The sequence below is a fragment of the Rhinatrema bivittatum genome, chromosome 4 (assembly GCF_901001135.1).
Source record: "Rhinatrema bivittatum chromosome 4, aRhiBiv1.1, whole genome shotgun sequence".
In the NCBI taxonomy this organism is placed as follows: Eukaryota; Metazoa; Chordata; class Amphibia; order Gymnophiona; family Rhinatrematidae; genus Rhinatrema; species Rhinatrema bivittatum.
The window spans coordinates 392,035,835-392,062,938 of record NC_042618.1 but is presented as its reverse complement, the minus strand read 5'-3'; the positions used below and the strand labels follow the sequence as shown (position 1 = coordinate 392,062,938).

The window sequence follows — 27,104 nt, the reverse complement described above, 5'->3', positions numbered from 1 at the left end:
CTTGCAACAGGGGAATCTTCTGCTGCAGAATGGCTGTGCTGCATTTGATCTAGCCATAGCAATGCTGCTGTATTCTGTATATCAGTAGCTTGGTATATAGGGGAGTTAATGCCAGATATACTGACGATGTTAAAACAGACTGGTTATGTGCTTTTAATGTGGCTGAGTGTATAGACCCCTTAGGTGGGCCTTAGGATCCTTACCTGCCATTGTATTCTGTATCTCTTGCTTTCACTCCAGCCACATGTTCTGAAACTAACACTAATGGAAGTGCAAACGTCCTCATCAGTCTCAATGGCTTGCCAACATCCAAGACTGCATTGGCTGTGTCCTTTTAAATTTGATGCCTGTAAATAAGGAGCCAAAACACAAATACTGAACTTAATGTATTGCTATTTAATTTTACAAGACAGGAACATTGAACTGCAGTGACTCCTGGGAAAAATACTGCAAGACTAAAACTGGGCTCAGCTGCTTTACTTGTCAGTGTCAATAACTCCTGTAGGTTGTAAGCGGTGTTTGCGCCTTATTGCACAGAAGTCTCGTGTTCCTCTTCACTTAGGCAGTAAACAGATAATCCCTGTTTTAATCTTTTTTTGACAGATTTGAATTGTTCTCATTCTTTCCCTCTACATGGTTAGCTAGTGTAATTTATTGCCCACTTTAAAGAAAATTTGCATTTTTAAAGAGGGGAAACACACAGCAAAGTTTTTGCTGTCATATACACTCTCTCTATATAAATATGTGACTGCCAAAACTGGCATATGCCTAAAATTGATTACTGCAGGGATTTTTTGTGCAGTGAAATGAATGCGGTCACATGTGGCATAACCTTGTTAGTGATGGCGTAGGAGAAGATAATGGTTGACAGAAACTAGCAAGATGCATTTTTTCTTAGATCTCCCCTGAGAGCTTCAGGAAGTGCCATCCTTCATGTTCTCCCAGCACAGTGATAATGACTCTTTTTAAGGCACTGTGCTTATTTCTCATGGGATTTCCCGAATCTGCAATACCTTCTCAAGGTTCTTTGATCAGGTTTAAATGCCCTTCTGAATGGATTGGGAATGAATGTCTCTTACAAGTCATCCATATACCATACTTTTTAAAAAATCTATATGCAGGCTTCCCCAGAGTGGTAGCATACTGCTGTCTCTTTACCTGCCCTTCAGAATCAGTTGTATAGAAGTCACACACACACACAGATGCAAAAGCAGAAGTACACATACTTACACACAGTGCATAAACTCACTAGCATAACAAGTGTCCTCCTTAATTAAAAATGTCCCTAAGGTTAAACTTCTACACCTATGTAGTACAGAACAGAATAAGCACTGTGTAGAGTTCCATGGTTACATAGCTTGATAGATTAAAGGAAAACTAGAGAGCTATCAAATTCAATTTTCTTTTCATTCAGGGTCTGAGAATCTCTAGTCCTTGAGGGCTGCAAAACGGTTGGGTTTTCAGGATATTCCTAATGAATATGCATGAGGTGAATTTGCATGCATACTGCCTCAATTCTATGCATGCATATACATGCATTTTAATGTTTCCTCTCTGTAATGCCAATAATAGCTTCTAGTACCGAACCTAGAATACATATTAGATTGAATGTTAGTATTGTATATATTTCCCTGGGTAATTTAGCATGCATACTTGCACCCAATCACAACGTTCTGTTTTCCTGGACTGCTTGATTTTTGCTTTATAACTGATATTTAAATTAAACTTGATAGTATGCAGAGCTTTGTATGTTGACTAATCATAGCCATAAACATGTTATTGTCTAAAAAAGCAACACTTAGTCCTTTGTTGTTGAAGAATACTGTAGGTGGCCTTTCAAGGTAGCATAATGAGACCATTCAAAGATCTGTTGTATAATTATTTATTGAAATCAGAGTATTTAATATGACTGGATCAAATGACAAAAGCAATAATTGGAGAAAACTCATTGTTATTAAATTAATGGAATAGACATTGCCATAAATAATACAATAAAATAGAAAAAGGAAAGAAATATGCTATAGATTCTCATTTTATATGAGCTGCCTTGCTCATTACCAGTGGGTCAAAGATGGTATATTTGCTCCAAAGAAGATTAGAAATGTAGAGACCCCTAGGTATCCATTATCCAGTTGGTCCCTAGTGTAATCACTAGGCTAGGATTTAACAATTTGCAGATCATCCCTACAGGCTAGGATTTTGTAGTTTGCAGATCATCCCTGCAGGTACCTCTACAGAGGCTTGTCTGTGCCCTTTAAAAGCAGGATGTGCATGAGGAGCAGTGTGGCTTGTGTTTTTTATTTTCATATTTTGAGTTGCAGTTTTAAATCTATTGGATTATTCACCATTTGTTGGAACCCACCTCCTGATATACGGAAATAAATGCTTTTTTGGATTGTTGGAGAATGAAGGAGAGTTAAGAACATAAGAACATGCCATACTGGGTCAGACCAAGGGTCCATCAAGCCCAGCATCCTGTTTCCAACAGTGGCCAATCCAGGCAATAAGGACCTGGCAAGTACCCAAAAACTAAGACTTTTCCATGTTACTGTTGCTAGTAATAGCAGTGGCTGTCAATTTAATTAATAGCAGGTAATGGATTTCTCCTCCAAGAACTTATCCAATCCTTTTTTTAAACACAGCTATGCTAACTGCACTAACCACATCCTCTGGCACCAAATTCCAGAGTTTAATTGTGCATTGAGTGAAAAAGAACTTTCTCCAATTAATTTTAATTGTGCCACATGCTAACTTCATGGAGTGCCCCCTAGTCTTTCTATTATCTGAAAGAATAAATAACCGATTCACATCTACCCATTCTAGACCTCTCATGATCTTAAAGACCTCTATCATATCCCCCCTCAGCCGTCTCTTCTCCAAGCTGAAAAGTCCTAATCTCTTTAGTCCAAACACAAACTTCAGTTCCCAAACACAAACTTCAGTTCAGTGCTGTTACGTCATCGTAAGTTCCCAACCAGGTAGTGGACAGAGCTAGGCGCCAAGGAATAGTGAAAAAATGAAAAGCTGGATGATGTAACAGCAATTCCGTTTTGAGTGTATAAAACTAAAGGGTCCGCCATGTTTTTGTTAAATTGCGGGTTTGAATGCAGACCGCGACGAGTAACAGCTGATGCAACCACTAAAGCACTGTGTTTTGGAGAATGAAGCTGAACTGAAGTTTGTGTTTGGGAATGAAGATCAACCTCTGAAGAGTCATCTCCCCTGAAGCAGGACCCAGTGTGGTCCGAAACACGATCGTGTCGGGACTCTTTTTGCAATGGACCTTTGCTCTCAATGATACAGATAAGTATTTTTTTCAAATATCTGGTTATGTGACGCTTTTCAATATGTGTTTACGAGACTCTTTTTCAAAGTAGACAGAGGTAGCATCATTTTTGCAAATATTTGTTTGTGAGACATTTGAAGTGTTTCAAGAAACGTGTGACTTACAAATATTGTGCCACAACATATCTATGAGGGTTCCAAATACTCTTTTGTGGCAGCTTTAGTTCGTTGATATATAATTTTATATAAAAGAACTCGTTTGAGCTCAGAATTAAAAAAAACTTAAAAATTGAGGGGTACATTTTCAAAAACAGCACGCGCGCGCGAACAAAAGTACGCTGGATTTTATAAGATACGCGCCTGTTCCCTCCCCCTCCCCTCCCCTCCCCTTCCCCTCCCTTCCCCTACCTAACCCCCCCCCCTGGCCCTATCTAAACCCCCCCTACCGGTGTCGGCAGATTTATGCCTTCCCGAGGCAGGCGTAAATCTGCGCGCGCCAGCGGACTGCTGGCAAGCCATCTCCCGACCCACTGGCTGGTCCGGAGGCCTCGGCCACGCCCCCAGGCCGGCACCATGCCCCCGGACCCGCCCCAAACCACCCCCTGACCCCCGATATGCCCCCGGACACGCCCCTCCCGCCCCTTTTATGAAGCCCTGGGACGCGCGTAAGTCCCGGGGCTATGCGTGCATCGGCGGCCTATGCAAAATAGGCGTATGTCGTGTGAGTGCCCTGCACGTGTAAATCCATCTGGATTTACGCGCGCAGGGCTTTTAACATCCAGCCCTGAGTGTTTATAAATAAAGTAAATGGACCTCTCACCTGGAGTATGAGTTTGAACGACAGCCAAACTCATTAATTGTAGGTCCTACAAACGAATATATCTGGCACTGCATACGTGGTTATAACTTTACTGTGAATTAATTTTGACCAGTAAAACCTCTTTTATTGACGTGTTTTTTATTATGCTGCCAGCCTATGTCTTCTTTTGATATTGCACAATTTAGATTCTTTGCAGGGTTTTTAAGTTCTCTGCCCTGATTGATTATTGTTTGGATGTTTCTGAACTTCCTATTGAGTCTGTTCCTGTTTGCTCTGTCTTCTCTTCCTATTGGTCTCTTCTTTTCAAGGAATGCCTGAGATAGTTTATTTCCTGCAGAGACTTTCAGTTGGAAGAAGGCTCTTGACATGCTAACAGCTTGTTCTCATCCTCTTTCGGGCTCTGAGGGACATCATCTTTTCACCTGTTATTTACTATTAACCCATAATTACTGTCAGCTTTCAAATAAACCTATTACAGCTATAATCAGTCTCATGAACCTGTTCAACTACTCTTGGATCTTGAACCTGTGTGAACAGGTTAAAAAATTATTAAATAAAAGTTACCTGGGCTGCTGCAAGAGCAGGGCTAAGATGAGAAAGCATGCTGCTCATTTGTTTGGGTACTATCTCTCCCCCAGTGTATCAGCTATTTAAAGTAGAGAGATCAAATGGAGCTTCCGGGTTAGTTTCACATTAGCAGCCCAGCAATGATGACATCATAGCCTGGACTCTTAAAAGGGCCAAGTTATATCAGCATTGCCGGGGCAGGCACAAAAGTAAAATAAATCAAAATAAAATAAAACTAAAGACAGATTAAAATAAAGGCAAGGAGGTAAAGGACATGCCTCCGGGCAGTAGTAACTTATGCGCGCCGGTGCGGCAGGCCCCGACACAGGCTGCTGTGTCGGGGCACTCGGCCATGCCCCTGGACCGCCCACAAGCTCCCGGACATGACCCCGATCCCTAACCACGCCCCCTGGCCACGCCCCCGACCACCCCTTTTTGCAAGCCCTGGGACTTACGTGCGTCCCGGGGCTTGCGCGTGCCGCCGAGCCTATGCAAAATAGGCTCAGCGCGCGCAGGGGGGGTTTGGGGTAGGTTTTTGGGGGGTACGCGCATATCTTACGCGCATACCCCTTTGAAAATCTACCCCTCAGTGCACATTTAAACTCTGGAATTTGTTGCCAGAGGATGTAGTTAGTGCAGTTAGTATAGCTGTGCTTAAAAAAGGATTGGATAAGTTCTTGGAGGAGAAATCCATTACCTGCTATTAATTAAGTTGACTTAGAAAATAGCCGCTGTTATTACTAGCAACAGTAACATGGAATAGACTTAGTTTTTGGGTACTTGCCAGGTTCTTATGGCCTGGATTGGCCACTGTTGGAAACAGGATGCTGGGCTTGATGGACCCTTGGTCTGACCCAGTATAGCATGTTCTTATGTACTATGCATGTAATTTACATACTTTCTCAGCCTACTCAGTCCCTGTGATGGTTGAGGTTTTGTCTGCTGAAAGTATGAGTTCTCCCATGTGATCTGCAAAATCGCACCCAGTTGCAGCTGGAGAGCTGCAACTGAGTGCGATTTTGCAGATTTTTGATTTTAGCTGGAGAGCTAAAATCAAAAATTTCTAAACATTTTAGCCATCACACTTTTTTCTGTACAGTATCCCAAAAATCAGGACAGTTGGCAACCCTAGCCAGCAGAGGGGTGAAAGGTCTGCCATTTTCATCAGTCAACTATGATCTGTAATTATACTGCACAGATCATTGGCATTTGTGCACTGAATCACTTCTGCAAGTGGAAGCTAAAAGAGTTAACCAATTTTTAAGCTGGCTATTATTAGAGTATCCCTTCAGCAATGAAATCATCCATGTGTCTGTTTTCAGAGAAGGTGCAAAGCTCTTGCTAAGCTCCAAAGCTAATTTTATCAAAAGGAATAACTTTGCACAGAAACCACATCAAATGTGTGCTTTAAAGGAATACATATCACTCTTCTTGGGCAGAATGTTACTATGGCAACTAATGACATCATTGCTGGTTTCAGACTACGGTAAATCCAATCTCAAGAAAAGGTGGCTGTAGTTTTCTGGAGTCAAGGACTGCCCAGAACAATGCTCTCCCAACTTTATACTATGCGCAAATTGACAAGTACGGCCAGGTTGGCAAAGGTGTGCTATTTGTTATGATTACTGGCATTTTATAAGGTTTATTTCCTTTGTGGCAAATGTTTCCTTCTTGCTCACGTGAAAATGTGTAAAGAAAATTACTGTTTGTATTTGGATAGCAACATTTGTTGGAAACATATGGTCTGGGAGTGCTTCAGCAAATAAGAGGTTTTAAATAGTAAACATGAAAGGGACTGCTACAAAGCAGATGCTTGCAGAGCATTAATTCTGTTTCTCTTTTTTATATTGCCATGTATTTTTATGCTTTTCAGACCTCAGATTTTGTCCTTCTTTTAAAATGTAATTAGCACTGTGTTTATGGATATAATAATACAGGCAGATATCCTTAAACTGGAAGCATGAGATCTAAGGTATTTTGAGGTTCCCTGTGGTAGACTGGGGGTGGGTGCTAGAAGATCCAGACCCAGATACAGTTCAATAGGATTATTGTAGATAGCAGGTCTGAACGCTCCTCCCTACATCAACTTCATAAACAGCAAAATAAGTATGAGCACACATGCAGCTTCTTATCAGCATCAGACAGGAATTCCAAAGAATTAGTAAAGGCAAAAATAGTTACCAGTGTCCTTAAATTCCCAGAGGAGCAGCAGTTTCAGGAGTTTGACAGCCCCTTCCTCTTTAAGCTGCAAACTGGGCTTTCAAACACTCCTGAGGGTGTGTCTGCTCTAGCAGGGCCGGTTCCCCAGCAGCTGGCTGCCTCTCTATCTTGTGGAGCAGGAGAGGTGTAAATCCTCGCCTTGATTGCACCCATCTAGTTTTCCTGTTACTTTAGATAGTTTTGTTCCCTACACTGGAACACCCCAATATTAGAAACATTTTATAGTCTGTTCGTATTTCAGTAGGATAGTTGTCCACCTCCTACCCCTCACTCCCAAGTTTAGACTAGATTAATATATTTTCATGGAAGTTGTCATGCTTCTGGATATGCGATCAGATGGACAGATAAAACCAGGCTTGTGCTTTTTACATGAGTTGAAAAGCACAAAACAATCAGACTGAAGTATTTAGAGATATTTTATATATGCTAATAGAAAGCCCATAGCATGGCAATGGATGGGATTGCTCCATTGCGCTATGAGCCAATTCATCAGGTCACCTCCACATCAAGCACCTTTGTGCCTGCTGGAAAGCCCTCTATCTTTATGTCAACTAAACTTACTCTGCCTCCCTCCCTCCCTGCTTCTGTCACTACTTCCCCACTGAAATATGTAAAGTATAATAAAATATGAGTTCAACTACAATAGGGTTTGCCAAGATATATTTCTCTATCTGTAAAAAATCCAGAATCTGGAAAAAAAATAATTAATAAAAGGATCCAGTGTGTGTGTGTGTGTATATATATATATTTACACTTATATATAGTAATGATTTTCTATGGCATCCCAAATGCATTATACTGTATGTACTGTTCCCTACAAATAAGCATTACAGCTTTATATACATCTGGTTTACATTTGCCTAACAAGTCAATTAACACATTCTCAGTTACACTTTCTCTGTGCAACAGACGTGTCATCCCAAATTAACCCATTACATGCTCAGGTGACAAAACAATATTGCTTCACTTTTAAATCTAAATATCTTACTTTGGTCATTTTACAGCTGGGGAACTCAAGGAGACTTTAGCACTACACATGCACTGCCTGCTGTAAAGGTGAAGCTGTTTACTGAGAGCACAGGTTTACTGGCTTTGGAGGACAAAGAACTTGGAAGGGTAAGAGAACCTTTAGTTAAATGCTGTCTTCCTATTGTATTTTACCTTGTAGTGTTACTTGTACACCTAGTCACACTCTTAGAGGCCATTATTCAGTACGGTGGCCAGCGGAAAAGTTATCTGGCAAAAGTTAGTAGAACAACTCATCCCGGATATTCAGAGGGATAAATATACTACTGAATATACACAATAAAAGTTATCCAGCTAATTTTAGTCAGATAGGGCCAGATATTCAGCCGTATCTAGCTAGTTAACTTAGCCGGATATAACATATCCGGCTAAGTTACAAGAGATATTCAGCAGCAAGGCTATGCCAATGAATAGCTGCACAAAAATCGCTAACTTAGCTGGATAAGTTACATCCAGCTAAGTTCGACCAGCTCTATGGCTGGTCTAGCTTACCTGATTAACTTAACCAGATAAGAGCGAATCTCGTTACTTATCATGTTAAGTTGTCTGGATAAGTAACACCGCCCTGATCCTCCCACTTTTTATACAGCTTAAAGACAGCTGGATAAATGCCTTAGCCAGTTATCTCGCGGCCCTTGAATGTACCCGGATATTTAGCAGACCTCTAGATAGCCAGATAAGTCCTATTTATCCAGCTGTCGAGTGCTGAACGAGCTTTGAATATGCTGCCCATAACTTTTAAACCTATCTGGCTATATTTGAATATATTTGTGCTACTTTTAAGGAATTATAAAAAACTTTCATACACCTACGCTCCGTGGGACTGTGAGTTTTCTAAAAACACTTTACTGACTCAAAAATATATTTATAGAGTAGGAGGGAGGTTTCATATACAATGTAGGTGTCCCCGCACCAATACGTGATTGGTTATAATCATCAACCTGCCTCCTCCGTGAGTACTTTTTTTGAAACTGAAAAAATTTTTTTTAGTGAAAGTCCAAATAGAATATCAGATTCTTCTGTGGCACTAAAGTCGTTGAATTTATGTACGGAATAACACAGTTCAAGCTGTAAGGCTTGAAGTAAATTTTAAAGCGGGTCCACGACCGACTTCCCGATTTGTTGGTCTATGATGTCAACCTTTAATGATGATCCCGACACAAACCGTTCATGTTTCAGACGTTGGTCTTTCCTCAGGGGAATGTAATGGCAATATCTAACCAACCATTTGGGGTTCCGACCTCTCCGCACACTGATCCTTCTTGTCTGTTAAATCGGGTTTACCACCTCACATCAATTTTTCTCAGTCGTGAGCCTCCGGAAGAATGAACTAAAATTTAACCTGACCCCTTTTAAAATGCGTGAGAGAGCACATCCTAGCCAATCAGCGATTCACATAGTTAAAGGTCTGCTCGAAACTGAAATGACGTGTGAAGCCGACCTGATAGAAAACTGTTGTAATGTTGATACTGTCTCATGTTTGGACCTGAAAGGGATATGCAGGTTCTAGATGTCCTCCAATGTCGCTCTCATTTATTTAAAATGGCGGCGATCCCTGCTGACGTCAGGAGCCGACCTGATAGAGGACTTCTGTCCTACTTACATAATCCAAGTATCGGACCTGATAGAAACATGAAAAGTTTAACAACATCCTGCGGTGTCACTGGCAACAACTATAAACTGTGTCTTTAAATATCAATGCTTGATTGTTAGAGTGACAGAATATCTCTACATAATATGTAATCAACTGCAATGAATCCCCTTTGAAAAATTTTTTTACAACAAAGTGTTGAAATTTAATTCATCGTTCATGCCCCGAGGGGAAGAAGATGTTAGGGTGAAAATCCAAAATGCTTCTCTGAGATTAAGCAATGTCCGTATGTCGCCGCCTCTGGAGGGAAGTACTATATGTTCTAAAACTGTCCACTGTAGTTCTGCAATGGTATGACCACAGTCTTTAAGGTGTTGTACCATCGGAGCTGTCATCTTAGCTGTTGTAAATCTTGATTTGTGCTCTCCCAGTCTGACCTTGATCGGTCTCGTGGTACGACTGATATAAAGTTTTGAGCATGGGCAAATGATCACATAAACCACATTATGTGAGTGACAGTCTGTATTGCTCCTCCTCCAAAATTTGTATTTGGAAACGGGATCCTCCCAAAGAATCCCCGTGAGAGTTTGTGCACACCAACTGCAGTGGCCACATGATTGATGGCCCACAACTGTCTCTTCGTTACTACCGGTATCAATTTGTGCATGGACCGTCTTGTCCCTAATGTTTCTTCCCTGGGCCATAGCGAACATAGGTGGTTCTTTGAAAGTATTATGTAGTGTAAGAACATGCCAGTGCCGCTTGATGGCTGATATAATTGTACCCACTGCAGTGGATTGTCTTAAAACACACGTCAATCGAGTTTCTTCCTTTTTTGGCTTGTAATGAAGAAGTGCTTGCCAATCGCTAAACTTGGTTCTCTTGTGTGCTCTTGTAATAGCTTTCTGGGGATAACCTCGCTCAAGAAATCTACCCACTGCTACACAGAGGTCTGACTAAAGGACACTTACCTACAGAGGAAAATACACTTGTATCAACAGTTAGATGTAAATCCTCTCTTATGAACAAATGGACTTAATGATTTCCAATCAATTAACTTTTATTTAACACCCAGAACATGATCCTGTCTGATTTGTCTCAGGCTCTCACCTCATGACATGCACCTACAGTCTACACACGCACTGGGAGCAACACAACATTGTCTGGGTCATAAGCGAGAGTTTCCCCCCCCGATTAAGAGTTAAGTGTGGGAGTAATTTGCTAGCCGAAGCAGCCCTGAACACAAATAAATTAGTTTATGTGCCCTTGGGACTAAACCCCCCACTATGGGTTACACTTGTGAGTTAACCAGCTAAATGGCTTTGAATATTGACCCATTAGGGCAGGATTTTAAAAGGAGCGCGTGCGCGTCCATGTGTGTGCAGTTCCTGGCGTGCGCACATGGACGTGCCGATTTTATAACATGCGCACGCTGGCGCATGCATGTTATAACATCAGATGGCCATGCACACCAGATTTTAAAATCTTAGGGCCGGATTTTCAAAGGGTTACGCGCACCGGGCCTAATTTTAAAAGGCCCGGCGACGCGAGTAAAGCCCCAGGACGCGTGTAAGTCCTGGGGCTTTACTAAAGAGGTGGTCCGGGGGTGGGGCGGGGGCGGGGTCAGAGGCTTCTGGCATAGTGGACATTTGCTGCTGTGCGGGGGATTGCGCGCCAGCAGTTGGCCAGCACGCGCAACTTGCTTCAGCCCCAGGGCTGAAGTAAGTTTTCAAACAATAGTCAATAAAAGAAAAAGGTAGGGAGGAAAGAGCGGGGGAGGTAGGGGAATGGAAGGGAAGGTGTGGTGGTGGGGAGGGAACGGGGGAAGGTAGCGCGGCGCAGGCTCGGCGTGCGCAAGGTGCACAATTGTGCACCCCCTTGTGTGCGCCGACCCTCGATTTCATAACTTGCGCGCGCAAGTTATAAAATCGGGTGTGCATGTGTGCACACCGGGTAGCATGCGCACATGTACGCCCGCATGCACCTTTTAAATCTACCCCCGTGAGCACATGTGCGGGTGACACGCGCAGGGGGTGGCAAATTTTTGCTAACTATGCGCGGCAACACAATTGAGCCTCCTCCGGTTTCCTCCCAGTCTGCTCCAATTAAGAAGCAGACTGGGAGGGAACTTCCCTTCCCCACTACCTAAACTCCCTCCCTTTTCCCCTCTCCTCTCCTCCCCACCCCCTAAATCCTTCCTATCAACTTAAGGTTTTTTTGTTTTATTACTTATTCCTCCCCTAGAGCAGAAGTAGATTGCGCGTGCCAGCCGGCTGCTGGTGCGCGCTTCCCCGGGACAGCGGCTAATGGACGCTGACCCGGCTGGCCTCCGTCCCTCCCCTCTCCACCCCTCCCCACTGCTGTCCGCCCAGACCATGCCCCGGCCCACCCCTTTTTCAGGGCCCGGCAATTGTGCACATATCAGGACTTGTGCTCGTGGCCAGGCCCTTTTGAAAATGCGCATGGCGCGCAGGCCCAGCCACATCTGTACATCCCGATTTTTATGTGTGCAGCTGTTTTAAAATTCAGCCTTATGTGTCTAGTTCACTGCTTCTTTCGTATTGACAGTCTGATGTGTTTGCAATCTTTTTGTTTTTGTTTGACCTATTGAGCATTTTCGGAGCAGTACAGTAAGTATGTGTTGTCTAATAAAATGGTAAAATAATGTGTCAGTTTGTTTTGCAGCAGAGCTGACAATTGCAGACTGCATCAAGTTGCTATTGTTAGCCATTCATTGCCTGGCACCTCTCTGACCACCTTGTTATAAAGAGTCAACATATCATACAAGTCTGGCTTATGATGGCAGCCAGAGAACAGTGCACATATTTATATCAATCACAGGTGTTGGAAATCACGTCTTAGTCTGTCAGATTTGTGAATGCTTTTAAATAAAGAATTACATATGTATTTCAAGAAAAGCAAATCTGCTTTCAGTTCAGTCATAGGCATCAGCCATTCGCTCAGAGAAGAGACCGGAGACATTTAGAAAAACAGAGACTTTTACACCCACCAGCTTCTCCCAGAAATCCCCCTTTTTACTTCCAGGTTCATTCCCTAAGACATTTACTTGCACGATAACCCTCTCCAGGGGCTAAAAATGTGTTCCAAGTGCTCATTTAATTTAGAGATTTCAGTCAAAAACTCTTTTGTACATCTGACCCTAAGTAACTTGACTTATGGAATGGATAAAAATCTGGAAGTCTATATTCAGTAGCCTAAAGTTAGCCAGATAACTTGTCCCATATCATATATTCAGCGGGATAAGCGTCTCACTGAGTACCGTATACTTGTTTAAAGTTATCCAGCTACATAGCCAGATTACTTTAACCTTAATCAGCTACTCATCCGCATATCTTCAGAGATATGTGGGTAAGAAGCGCACCTTAAAAGAAATAGTTGCAGGCTTCCCAGCCCAATGCCCATCCCCCACCAGAAGTTGCAACCCCTGCGTTGGGACCCTGTTTCCCATTTTGGGATCGCTGTGCTATGCGATCCCGGCGCTTCCAGTAATAACTCTGAAAGCGTACTGTATAGTGTAAAAGTACATTTCCAGCATTATTACTTGAGAAACGCTGGAAGCCCCAGGATCACATAGCACAGCTATCCAGTGTGGAAATTGAGGCCCCACTGCAGGTACTGGATCAGTGGGAGGGCTTCTGGGGGAGGGTATCTGCCTGGCGTGGAGTTTTTAGAGGCAGGGAGAGGAGCGATTTATTGAATTTTTAGCAGCGAGGCCTGGAGGGCCAGGCTCCGCAGCGATCTTATTTTTTCAGGTAAAAACATTTCTTGATGTTGAAGGGGATTTCTGGCTGAATGGGTGGTGGTGGTGGGGAGGGAATCCGGCCAGAAGGTCTGTGACTTTTTTTTTTTAAGGTGCACTGCTTACTTGATATCTCTGAAGCAGTCTAGTTAATATACCCGATATTCAGCAAAGTTAGCTGGAAACCTCACCCCCTCCTTGGAACGCCTGAAGAACTCCCCTTTTTTATCTGGCTAAATTATGACCGGATAACTACTTAATTAAGTATAATTTACACGGATAAGTGGCTGACAGTGCTAACTTTTGAGATATCTGTCTAAATGGCTTTTGAATAAGGACCTCTGGGAATCTGTAATTTATCATGGGAAACTCCTATGACATTTGTTGTTTCATTTTTTGTTATTATAGTCCAAAAAAGCAGAAAAAAAAAACAGATTTCCTTTTGCTTCAGATTTGCATTTTCATGCACATACGGAGACCAATATTCAAAGTCATTTAGCTGAGTAACTCACCAAGAGAATGTGTGCACGTGCTCACCCAGACTCAACCCCCCTGGAATGCCTTTCCCTTATGAGCATAAAAGTAGGCACATAAGGTTTGTATGTGCAGAATTTGACTTGTGAATCGGTTGTGCAAGTTTCTAAAGGGCCAATTTTGTGGGTAAAGTACTTCTTTACCTGCAGAAGTCCCTTTGAAAATTACCCTCATGGAGGATGATTTTATAACTGTGTGGGGAGAGCTGTCTGCTTGTAACTCATACATGCAGACTTTAGCCAACATTTTCAAAGCAAACTTATCCACCAGGGAATTGCCTGGAACAAACAGAGATTAACGAGCACAGAGTTACATCTTTCAGAGGGTTTGACTTGTCCAGGTTAACTTATGCACATGCTTTTGAAAATCTCAAACAGGCTGATACAGTACAGTGCGCTCCGGCAGAGCGCACTGTTAACCCACGATTGGACATGCGTTTTCGACGCGCTAGCTTTACCCCTTATTCAGTAAGGGGTAATAGCGAGTCAAAAACGCGCGTCCAACCCCCCCGAACCTAATAGCACCCGCAACATGGAAATGCATGTTGATGGCCCTATTAGGTATTCCCGCGCGATACAGTAAGAAATTAGCGCCTACCCAAAGGTAGGCATTAATTTCTGCCAGCGCCGGGGAAGTGCACAGAAAAGCAGTAAAAACTGCTTTTCTGTGCACCCTCCAACTTAATATCATGGCGATATTAAGTCGGAGGCCCCAAAAGTTAAAAAAAGTGAAAAATAAAAAAAAATAGAAATTTAAAATAGGCCCGCGGCTCACGGGTTGAAAACTGGATGCTCAATTTTGCTGGCATCCGGTTTCCAAACCCGTGGCTGTCAGCGGGTTTGAGAACCGACGCCAGCAAAATTGAGCGTCGGCTGTCCAACTCGCTGACAGCTGCCTCTCCTGTCCAAAAAGATGTGCTAGGGACGCGCTAGTGTCCCTAGCGCCTCTTTTTGCCGCGGACCCTAATTTAAATAAATTTACTGTATCACGCGCACAGGAGAGCGGGCGCTCGTCCGCTCTCCCACGATTTTTACTGTATTGGCCCGAATGTGTGCAGCTCTACCTCCCAGAATGCCTCCTTGCAGTTAACGTAAAAGTACACATGTACTCCAGTTTAAAGCGATTTATGCGCCTAAAACCCTGTTTTATAATGTAAATCACATTTTGAAAATTAACCCAGGGGTTAAATCTAATTTTATATGCAGTTTTACTCACAGTTGCAGTATGTGTTCCAGGGAGCGGAATTGGAGTAGGGAAAGGATTTACATCCATTCTTTTGATTTTTAAAAAGTACAGGCCCGATTTTAAAAAGCATTTACTTGAGTAAATGGCTTTTGAAAAGAAAATTGCTACGATAGCATCTTACATTTACGCGTAACTCCTTTGAAATTACCCACTAGGATTATAAATCTACATGCACAAAGTTTGTGTGTATGCCGATATAGGAACCAAGCAAACCTAATTTTCAAGGCAGACTAATGCACATTAATCTGCGTTTAAAATGTGGGCTAAAATCTACAAACAAAAAGTACCCACAGACTTTAGCCCTTTCCGGGTAATTATAAAATTACTCTCCCTCTGACTATTGTCTTCCTCATTGAAATATGAACTTTGCTGTCATGCTATACGTGGTAATCATAGAGGATGAAAAGAAAAATATATGGTATTTTCATTGTTAATCTTAACTGACTCATGCTACCATATGGTATTCACAAATGCAGCTATTTTATGTCTGAAGGCCTTGTTTTTCAGTTCTTATATCTTTTTTTTATCCCAGTGACTATGTGTTTGGCACCTTTTACAATCATGTTATTGTTGGACTCATTGCTTGCAGGTTGTGCTCCACCCCACCCCCAACAGCCCCAAACAATCAGAGTGGCACAAAATGTCAATTTCGAAAAACTGTCCAGATCATGATCTCAAGATTAAACTTGCTGTTCGAATGGATAAACCACAAAACATGAAGCATTGTGGGTAAGTAGTTTGTTTCACTCATCGTTTTTGTAGCAGCTCAGTGATCTCATTGAAAATATGTGTAGCTAGCAAAATGCTTGATTGTCTTTGGGCCTACTACATTTACATAAAATGTTATTGTGAGAGACAGAGATCATAAAAATTGGATCTCCAGTAAGAAAATAGTTCATTCTTAAACTACTATAGAGAAGCCTATGAGTTCATACTAAGAGGATTGTTCCATTATAGTAGGGGGAATAGAGTTCATATTATTGTGGGTTTAGCTCCCTCATGTGGGAGACTGGAAATTGTGAAGTCTCAAGAGTATACAATCCCTTGCCACAATATTATGGTTTGGATTCTTTAGTTATCCCTGTTAGGGATAACTAAAGGACCCTTGGGCCTCTAAGAATCAGGTCTGGCTATAGAAACATGGAAAGGGTGCCTTTACCTATGTTAAAAATGCCATTTTGGAACCTTTTTGGTTTTAGAGAGGGAAGTTATTCCACCCTTACTTTCTAATTCTTGGTTTCTCTTTACTGAGACTTATTTTTACTACATGCCTCAGTATACTAAGGCCCCGCGGTGCAGTGTCTGCAATCTAAGAGGTCTGGTGTCTCAACCAGAGACGGGTATTCTGTGGCAAGTCCTGGTGGAGGAATGGATCTGGGTTCATTCCTGGGGAGAAGGAACTGATGAAGATGATCTGTGGCAGCCATCCAGTGTAAACCACATCAGCATCATCAGAATGTTGAAGAGGGGATCATGGAGGTACCCTCCCAGTACCCACAAGGGAAGTAAGGTGAATGACTGAATAACTGGACTAAAAGGGCCAGATTTTAGTAGCTACACGCGGGCGTAGATTTGTGCACGCAACTCGGCGTGCACAAATCTACGCCCGATTTTATAACATGCGCGCGCAGCCGCATGTTATAAAATCGTGTCGGAGGCCTCGGTCCCGCCCCACCCCCTGGACTGCCCCACCCCGCCCACTCCCCACCCCTTTTTTCAAGCCCCGGGACATACGCGCATCCCGGGGCTTGCGCGCGTCACCAGGCCTGTGCAAAATAGGCTCGGCGCATGCAGGAGCGGCTTTAAAAGGGTTACGCGCGTAACCCTTTCAATATCAACCCCAAAGTGGAAGGAATGGGACTTTGAGTTAGTACATCTAAATTGGAATACCATCTCACGCACCAAATGTAAAGGGGAGAGCTTAAAAACTAACACATTAATTGGAATGGATTAGAGATATAAAAGTATTTGTCATCAGTATAAGAATATTTTAACTGGAAGCTGAAAGTCACATATCTATTAGAAGATATGAGGCTGTAAAATGGATAGTAAATATCAAGAACTTGTTAGGGATGTGCAGAGGGATGCCATATGTTGCATTTGGGATTCGTATTCGTCGGAGGGCAGATACGTTGCATTCAGCAAGGGGGGCCCCCGATACGTTCATGCATTAATTCTTATTCGTTTCTAGCTAAAATTGAATTAACTACAACCCCCCACCCTCCTGACCCCTCTCAAGACTTACCAAAACTCCCTGGTGGTCCAGCGGGGGGTCCAGGAGCGATCTCCTGCACTCGGGCCGTCGGCTGCCAGTAACCAAAATGGTGCCGATAGCCTTTGCCCTTACTATGTCACAGGGGCTACCGGTGCCATTGGTCAGCCCCTGTCACATGGTAGGAGCACAAGATGGCGCCGGCCATCCATTTGGCTGTGGATAGTTTTTAAAAGCAGTCACATTTAAATAATGAGGTGAATCCATTTTTTCAGCCCATTGAATTGAAGTCTGGCACAGACTCACTGTCCCTCTTACTTTCTGAAGTTCTTAAGGGTGAACAAAGTGTTACCATGGTTCTGTGTGTGCAGATGAGGAAAAAGTATACATCCACTTATACTATAATGGCAGCTTTAAAATCTTAAAACCTTTATGGTAAAACTTAACTGCTCATATATGCGGGGGGAAACCCTTTGACTATGAGTAATAGATACGCATATCTATATGCATTATCTCCTGGAATGTTTCTTTACTTAGTTCTTCCAAACATATTCTAGATTAGGCAGGATAACATTAAGGCGGCATTGCTGGAGAAAAATGATTGAGCTCCTATTCTCTTTTTCTCATACATTTTACATCTCATTTGCATCATAAAAAGGGCGGCTCAAGGTTGGTGTTCACATTGTTTTCCTTTATCTGCATTTAGAAATGTATCAAAAACAACAATGAAACGATTTTCCTCCAGTGCTTGCTAAGTATTTCTCGGTTGTATAACTCATAAATCATAAATTGACTTAGATAGAAACATAGAACATCTCAGCAGATAAAGACCGTAAGGCCCATCCCTTCTGCCCAGTTCTGTCTCCTGTTTTGCTTTCCATAGACCCTATTCTATCTCTGGCATTTCCATCCCAGTAGATAGATAACTTTAGCAAGTATATTCAGCAGGACATGTAAGCTGCTGAATATATGGGACAAATTATCAGGCTAACAGCCAGATAATTTATCCACTCACCGGCAAACTGCATATGGACAATAAAGTTTCTAATTTGCAAGGCTTATTAGTGGAGGCAGACTTAGACATTGTTTCTAATAAAGACATGTGGTTCAGTGAGTCTTATGAATGGGATACAGCCTATAATTTGTTTAGGAAAAAGAAAGGTGACAGAAAAGGGGGGAGGAGTGGTAATTTATGGCAAAAATATCAAATCAACTGAAAGGAAGTGGGGAAAGGATGAGGCACTGTGGGCCATCTTAGAAAGAGGTGATGGCATTTCTCTATACCTAGGTGTGGTCTACAGACTCTCTCAGATGGAGGAACTGGACAGAGATCTGGACAAAGACATTCAAATGGTGGAAATAAAGGGGCAAGTGGAGTTGCATGGTGACTTTAACCTGATGGATGTAGTCTGGAATATCCCATCTGCAGAATCAGTAAGAAATAGAGAGATTGTGGATGCCCTTGAAGGGGCTATTTTCAAATAAATGGTGACGGACTCGATGAGAGGAGGGTGATACTAGATCTGGTACTCATAAATGGAAAGGAATACGATGAGTGAGGTAATCAGATTTGCAGATGATACAAAATTATTCAGAGTAGTTAAATCACAAGCAGATTGTGATAAATTGCAGGAAGACCTTGTGAGACTGGAAAATGGCAGATGAAATTTAATGTGGATAAGTGCAAGATGATGCATATAGGGAAAAATACCCATGCTGTAATTTAATAATGTTAGGTTTCATATTAGGAGCTACCGCCCAGGAAAGAGATCTAAGTATCACAGTAGATAATACATTGACATCGTCGGCTCAGTGTGCTGTGGCAGTCAAAAAAGCAAACAGAATGTTAGGAATTATTAGGAAGGGAATAGTGAATAAATTGGAGGATGTCATAATTAGGGATGTAGAAATGGTTTTCATTTTCGGCCCGCCGCAGGAAATATCGTATTTTCTGTGGTTCGGGCCTTTGAAATTCGGAGGGACCCGAATTTCGGGTTAGTGCGCCCAAACTCTCGTTAGTCCGCCCTAACATTTTTACGTTAGCGCGCACTAACTCCCAGTGCGCACTAACCTGAAAACAAATTTTCCCTGAAATTTCAGGAAAAATTCATTCGGGTTTCAGGGTCCCTGAACCAGGACGAATACACATCCCTAGTCATAATGCCTCTATATCGCTCTATGGTGAGACTGCACCTTGAATACTGTGTACAATTCTGGTTGCCGCATCTCAAGAAAGATATAGATGTGATGGAGAAGGTACAGAGAAGGGAGACCAAAATGATAAAGGGGATGGAACAGCTCCCCTATGAGGAAAGACTAAAGAGGTTAGGGCTGTTCAGTTTGGAAAAGAGATGGATGAAGGGGGATATGATAGAGGTCTTTAAAATCATGAGAGCTCTAGAATGGGTAAATGTGAATCGGTTATTTACACTTTTGGATAATAGAAGGACTAGTGGGCACTCCATGAAGTTAGCATGTAGCACATTTAAAACTAATCAGAGAAAATTATTTTTCACTCAATGCACAATTAAACTCTGGAATTTGTTGCCAGGGGATGTGGTTAGTATAGTTAGTGTAGCTGGGTTTAAAAAACGTGTGGATAAGTTCTTGGAGAAGTCCATTACCTGCTATTAATCAAGTTGAATTAGAAAATAACCACTGCTATTACTAGCATCAGTAGCGTGGGATATACTTAGTTTTTGGGTACTTGCCAGGTACTTTTAGCCTGGATTGGCCACTGTTGGAAACAGGATGCTGGGCTTGATAGACCCTTGGTCTGACCCAGTATGGCAATTTCTTATGTTCTTATGTTCTTAATGTCCATGTAGGTACCCACCTGAGCACCAGTAATCAACAGATAGAATAACTAAGGTGGAGAGAAGTTACATGAGTTTCAAAGTCCTGGATTTCAAATATACTGACTTTGCTAAAATGGGAAAGTAGTTTGAGGAGGAGGAGTCTGGAAGAGTTAGATGAAGTGGATAGAGAGCTAAACTATTAGAATGGCAACAAATCTTTTTGTAAGAAAAATAAGAAGAAAAGAAAATTGATATGGCTCTCTAAAAAGGCTGAAAAAATAAAGGCAAAAAGATCAGTGTTCAAAATGTACAAAGGATCTCAAAAAGAGGAACAGAGGGAAGACTAGCTTGTACAGCTGAAAGAGACAAGGAAATAAATCAGGGTGCCAAAAGTGTGAGAAGCAAAGATTGCTAAAGAGGTAAAACAAAGTGACAAAACATGTTTCAGGTATGTCAGAGAAAAGAAGAAGGACAGAAGTGATATTGTAAGACTGAAAGGAGACAAGGAGCAATGTGTGGAGAGAGATGAGGAAAAAGCAGAAATGCTAAACAAATTCTTCTGTTCAGTATTCACTAAAGAGTATTTTAAAGAAGGGCTGCCGCTAGTTGGTAAGGGTGCATATGAGAGTGAGGTACATACCATGCCATTTATAGAAGAGTGTGAATGTGTGCAGCTTGCAAAATTGAAAGTGAACAAAATCATAGGGCCGGATGAGATGCATCCTAAGGTACTACAGGAACTTGGAGAGGTTCTGGTGAGTCCACTGAAGGACCTGTTTGTAGATTCTTGGAAACAGAAATGGTGCCACAAGATTAGAGATGAGTGGCAGTGGGTCCCTCTTTACAAAAATGACAACAGAGAGGAGGTTGGAAACTACAGGCCAGTTAGCTTTACCTCAGCAGTGGGAAAATTAATGAAGTCTCTGCTGATGGAAAGGATAGTGAACTTAAAATTCAGTGGGTGTAGAATCTGAGGCAGCCTGGTTTTATCAGAGGAATGAATCTGATTGATTGTTTTTATTGGGTGACCAAAGAATTAGGTCAAGGGTATGCACTGGATGTGGTTTACATGGATTTCAGCAAAGGTTTTGATACTGTCCCACATAATCGGCTCATGAATAAAATGAGCAGCCTGGGAGTGGGTCCCAAGGTGATGGACTGGATTAGAAATTGGTTGATTGACAACAGAGGGAAGTGGTAAATAGGAGGAGGGAAAAGCAATTAGTAGAATGCCTTACATATCAATTCTGGGGCCGGTTCTGTTCAATATCTTTGTGTATGATATTGACAGGAAATAGAAGGGAAATTTTGTCTTTTTGAAGATGACACTAAGATCTGCAACAGAGTGAACGCTCCTGAGGGAGTAGACAGAATGAGACGTGATCTAAGAAAGCTTGAGGGATGACCAAAAATTTGGTAGTTAAGATTCAGTGCTAAAAAATGCAGAGTCGTGCATTTAAGGTGCAGAAATCCAAAGAAGCTGTATGCAATTTAGGGGAAGAGATGGATAAGCATGGAGAGGGAGAGTGATAGTGTCTGACGACTTGAAGCGAGCAAACAGTACGACAAGACACTGACTAGGATCAGAGAGATGCTGGGCTGTATAGAGAGAGGGAAAAGGCGGTGATAATGCCTCTGTACAGGTCACAGGTGAGGCCACATCTGGAGTACTATATTTTCTTCTGGAGGTGGTATCTCACAAGGACAGAGAGAGAATAAAAGTAATCCAGAGAGGGAGCAACCAAAATGGTGTGGGATCTGCACCAAAAGACATGAGTGGAGCACTTAAATAATGTATACCCTGGAAGAGTTTAGAAAAAGGAGGAACATAAGAACATAAAAAGTTTCCATACTGGGTCAGACCAAGGGTCCATCTAGCCCAGCATCCTGTTTCCAACAGTGGCCAATCCAGGTTACAAGTACCCGACAAGTACCCAAATATTAAATAGATCCCATGCTACTAATGCTAATAATAGCAGTGGGTAGATTTCTAAAAAATATGCGCATGCGTCCATCTGTGCGCGCTATCCGGCTCGCGCACATGGACGTGCAATTTTATAACATGCATGTGCCGGCACACGCATGTTATAATATCCGGTCCGGCGTGCACAGGGGAGATAGATTTCCCCAGTTTACGCGCAGCGACAAGATCGGGCCTCCACCAGTTCCCTACCAATCCACTCCAATTAAGGAGCGGACTGGGAGGGAACTTTCCTCCCCCCACCTACCCTCCCTCCCCCTCTCCTCCCTGACCCCGTTGAAGGCCCTACCTTTAGTAATTGTCTTTACTTTGGAACTTATGCCAGCTCCTGAGCTGGCGTAAGTTGCGCGCGCCGGCAGGCTGCCAGCACGCGATCCCCTGGCACAGCAGCAAATAGCCGCTGTATCAGCAGCCTCTAGCTCTGCCATGCCCCCTGGACCGCACCTCCCCGCCCATGGGACTGCCCCTTGATAGAGGCCTGGCTCTTGTGCGCATGACAGGGGTTATGCGCGCGTCCGGGCCTTTTCTAAAATGCGAGCAGCGCACGCAAGGCCCGGCCGCGCGCATAACCCCCGTTTTCCCCGTGCGCAGGGGATTTAAAATTTATCTGTATGTCAACATCAATAACAATTTATGGACTTCTCTTTCAGGAGCTTATCCAAACCTTTTTCAAACCCAGCTACGAAAACTACCCTAACCACAGACTTTTAAGGACTTGAAAGATATAAAAAATACATAAAAGACAAACTTTTTCAAATGGAAAGGAAGCAGTAGAATTAGGGGCCATGACATGAAGCTCCATGGAGGTAGACTCGGGAACAAGATCAGGAAATATTTTTTCTCAGAAAGGGTGGTAAATGCCTGGAATGTCCTCCCAGAGGAAGTGATGATGAAAAGAACAGTGACAACATTCAAAAGGGCTTGAGATAAATGCAGAGAATCCCTTGTGTCACGAGGATGAAAATGAAGCATTGGACTTCTGTATAAGGGTAACCTGCATGGAGTGGCAGTTACAACTCTGAGCAAGAAGGTAATCTACACGGAGCAGTAGTTATAACCTTGAACACCTTGCTGGGTAGACTAGGTGGACAAATTTGGTCTTTATCTGTGAATGCCTCTGTGGCAGTAGCCACAGAGGCATTCACGGAGCGGGATGCCAGTGGCCAGTGGTTGGTGTTCCGCCTTCACGGAGGGCTGCCATCTCTAAAAAAAAAAACAAAAAACAAACAAACAAAGCAGGGGTGGGTAAGAGTATGGGGCAGGGGTGTGGCCTGCTTGTTGCGGTGGTTGCTACCCCTGATTGAGCTGGATGTTCACTGGGATGCGGATACGGCGCTGCTCTCTGCATGGTGGAGGGGTGGAAGGGAGTTGGGGCCGGAGGGTGCTGGAAGCCAATAGTGATGGGTGGGAGGGAGAAAAAGGGTGGGGAAAAAAAAAATGGATAAACTGCATGGCTTGCTGGGCAGACTGGATGGGCCGTTTGGTCTTCTTCTGCCGTCATTTCTATGTTTCTATGTTTCTATATCTGCCATCATTTACTATGTTCCTATGTTTTGAAGGCTTTCAGGGGCCTTATCTGATCTTTCATATAAATGTTTAGGAACCAAAAAAAAGACAACATTATTAGATATACTACAGTTGATTCGTATGTGATTGGTGGGTTTAAGAAGCTGTTTTCTTCTTAAAAGGCATTTTTATGCATGTTTATTTATTTATGTATTTAGATTTTTTATATTCCGCTTTTCGCACTTTTTTCAGTGCTAGTTCATGTGATGAGGACATGTGCTGGCAGAGACATCTTGTTGCTGTTTGGATGAATGCAATGTTTGCTAAGACCATAGCAGCTTCAGCAAGTTTGTGTCCAACTGTGTCAGCTATTTTCAGCTCTCCAGAAAATGGCCTATTTATTGAGCAATAGCAGTTTAAATTTCAACATAGTTCTGCTGTGTCTATCTGGTGTTGCTTTGGCTCCATTTTGTTAGGATCCGCTGTCACACAGTTCCTACAGGGGGAGAGAGAGGGAGAAGGAGTCTCAGCTCTTGTGCAGTGCTAACTCCTCATGTCAGGTCAGCCTCGGGGTGCATGAATATGGGGTTTAGGGAGGGAGATCAATTGTCATTGTAATGCCTGGACTGGATAGATGGGGAAGGGGTGAAATAAAGGAAAAAAGTGAGTACAGTGATACCTCGGTTCTCGAACGCCTTGACTTTCGACCAAATCGGTATTCGACCAGGAGATTCGAGAAACTTTTGTCTTGGAATCCGAACAAATATTTGGAACTCGAACTTCCGAGATGAGCCGAGTTGAGCCGAATGGCGTTCATTCGGCCCAGCGCGCCTTGCTTGCGTCATCAGTGTGAGTGCAGAGAGAGAGTCACGCTTTGTGGAGAGAGTCACGCTTTACACTGAATTTAACCCTTAGACATGGGTCCAAAGAAAGCCAGAAGTGGTAATGCAGACATACATATTATATACAAATTAGGCCAGTAAATAGGCATTTTCTGGGGCTTGGAACGAATCAATCCAGTTTCCATTATTTCCTATTGGGTTTCATTGCTTCGGTTCTCGAACAATTTGGTTCTCGACCGTCCTCCTGGAACGAATTATGTTCGAGAACCGAGGTATCACTGTATTTGTGAATGAGGTCTGAAGTATCATAGTGCCACAGCCCATATAGAAGCTGGTTCTGATTGTGCTAGGTCCAAAAGAGCAAGAAGAAATTGCTGGGCCAAGTAAATGTTCTCTTCATACCTTTGTCCTCTTTTTTTTTTTCTATTAATATTGCAGCGGATATTTTTTGTGTAAAAGATACTGGTTCCAAAACAGTATCATTGCTTTTAATGAAGATGAATGTACGTCTCTGATAATGCTGTCATGGCCTAGGATGTGCCCGTAGCTCATACAGATATGATTTATGAATCAGCTTGCAAAACACCAGCATATATTGCTTTCTTTTTTACATTTTGTGCTTATGAGAAAAGTTTGGTTCAGTACCGGAGCAAAGTAGAAAAAGAAAGTAAAGGAAGTATAAAATACACAGAGGAAAACTGCACCAACCCAGAGCTTCTCTCCAAGGCCCTGAGCGTTGTTAAGATAGTCTTGGAACATAATAATCACACTGGAAGCTGATTGTGGTTTCCAACTTAAGTTTACTGACAATAGATGATAGAATAATGAAAATGACTATTTACAAATCCTCATGTAATCCAATCCATTTATGTGTTTAGCTTTTCAATAAATCTATGTAACTCTAAATGTGTCTTTTAATTGATTCCTGATCTTTGCTAATTGTAAAAGTAGTTTAGAGGATCCCTCCCAGATTTCAGGATACAGGCAGATGTTACAGTTAATTTGATACACTAGAAAGCCCCATATTGCATACTTTTCTCCAGACGAATAGAAAGTACTTCCCAGTTCAGTCTCATCTCTTCATTATCCAGGAGATAACATAAGGCAACCCAAAAATGAGAAAAAGAAGGATAGATAAGTCTTCCCCCCCAAAAAAAAAAAAAAAAAAAAGAAATAGTGAAAAGCTTGAATCATTAAAATGGAAGAAAGGCACCTTCTTTTCTAGTCCATATCCCAAGTTTCTTTCCAAGGAAACCAAAGGTCTTCTTCCCAAAAACAAAACAAAAGCCAAGAGCAAGTATGATAGCATGCAGCCTCTGAAAAGGGGAACTCAAGCCCACATCTACAAAATGGTGCCTTGGGGGTTATAAGGGACAGGACTCAACCATTCAGTTCTCCCACATGGAGGAGCTATAACCCAACTAAACCTGACTCTTTTCTCTACTCAGTTGATTGGTATGCTTCTTTAGCAGAGATCCGGAGGGCTTGCTACACATAGCTTACTTCCCCTAATTAATCACGCTCTGCAAGAATGCCTCTTTTTTTTACTGCCTCTAAAAAGTGCATGCTATGAAAGTGCACTGGTATTTTTAGCTATTCCAAGGCTGCAGTTACCCATCTAGATTCCTCTGTAGAATTAGTACAGCTTCTTGTTATTTATTATATATACACCCACATTTGATCTGAGATATCACATTGGTTTACAATCTATGTTTTGTACCTGAGGCAACATGCCCAAGGTCACAAGGAGCAACAGCAGGACTTGAACACTGGTCTCCTGGTTTGTAGCCCATTGCTCTAACTACTAGGCTATTCCTCCTCCCTTATTGTTTGATATGCATCAGTGCAAGAACTAATTAGGCATTATTAGTTCACTATAGATGCTTCTTATTCTAAGAGACAGTGAGTGTAAAAATTATTTTCTTTATCATTAAACTTACTTTGTTTTCCATTAGTAACAGCAATGCACTTATTTATCCTCATTTTTAAAGCCTGATTAACAGAATTCCATTGTAGTTGGTGGGAGCTGAATGTATGTAACTGTGTGCAGGAAAAGCCCATCATGATTTGCTAGATTTTGAGAAAAATATTGTGATGGCTCATCACACAGATACAGCATGCAAATGCTTAAAAGAGTTGTTGTGGTTTAATGGGTTCTGCAATGGGCTACAAGCCAGGAGAAGTCTTTGGATGTGAGTTCAGTCTTTTTATATTGCCAGCTCTGTATGACCTTGGACAAGTCCCTTTGCTTTCCTCCATTGATCCAACCATATTTGATTACTAATAGCACTGGTTCTTCTCCCTGCATGCTTTGTAAGCTTTCATAAATTCTAGGTGCACTGTCAGGTAACCCAGCCCAGAGAAGACTCAATGAATGTTTCTGAATTACTCAGTTTTAAAGTCTGCTTAGTTAAAAACATAATAAATACAACTATTACTATTGTAACTATTGCAAGAGCTATATTAGCTTAAGTGGAAGCAATTCAAGAGAGGGTTACCTGTTTTACAAGCCACATATCGAGATAAAGTTAGAGCTAAAGATACAAAGGACAATTATTAAAATGCTCAATAAATTGCAATCTAGACAGGTGGTATTAACAGGTGTACTTTGCCTGAATTTTCCTGAGGAGGGAAGGAGGGGGGTGGCGAATAGCAAGTGTGCTTTTGAAAATGTCATGTACCCATACTGTTTCCCTCTCCTGGCCTAAATACACTCA

The 27,104-nt window shown here is 42.3% G+C and overlaps 1 protein-coding gene across 6 annotated transcripts in view; it reads left to right on the top strand.

Annotated features, from left to right (window-relative positions):
• CADPS (calcium dependent secretion activator) overlaps positions 1 to 27,104 on the top strand; it is a 1,086,201-nt gene that overhangs the window by 562,390 nt on the left and 496,707 nt on the right. For all 6 annotated transcript variants that reach the window (XM_029601011.1, XM_029601008.1, XM_029601007.1 and 3 more), the window contains 2 exons: positions 7,897 to 8,008; positions 15,638 to 15,777. In XM_029601011.1, coding sequence (XP_029456871.1) covers positions 7,897 to 8,008; positions 15,638 to 15,777 — 252 coding nt within the window. The remainder of the gene's footprint in view (positions 1 to 7,896; positions 8,009 to 15,637; positions 15,778 to 27,104) is intronic.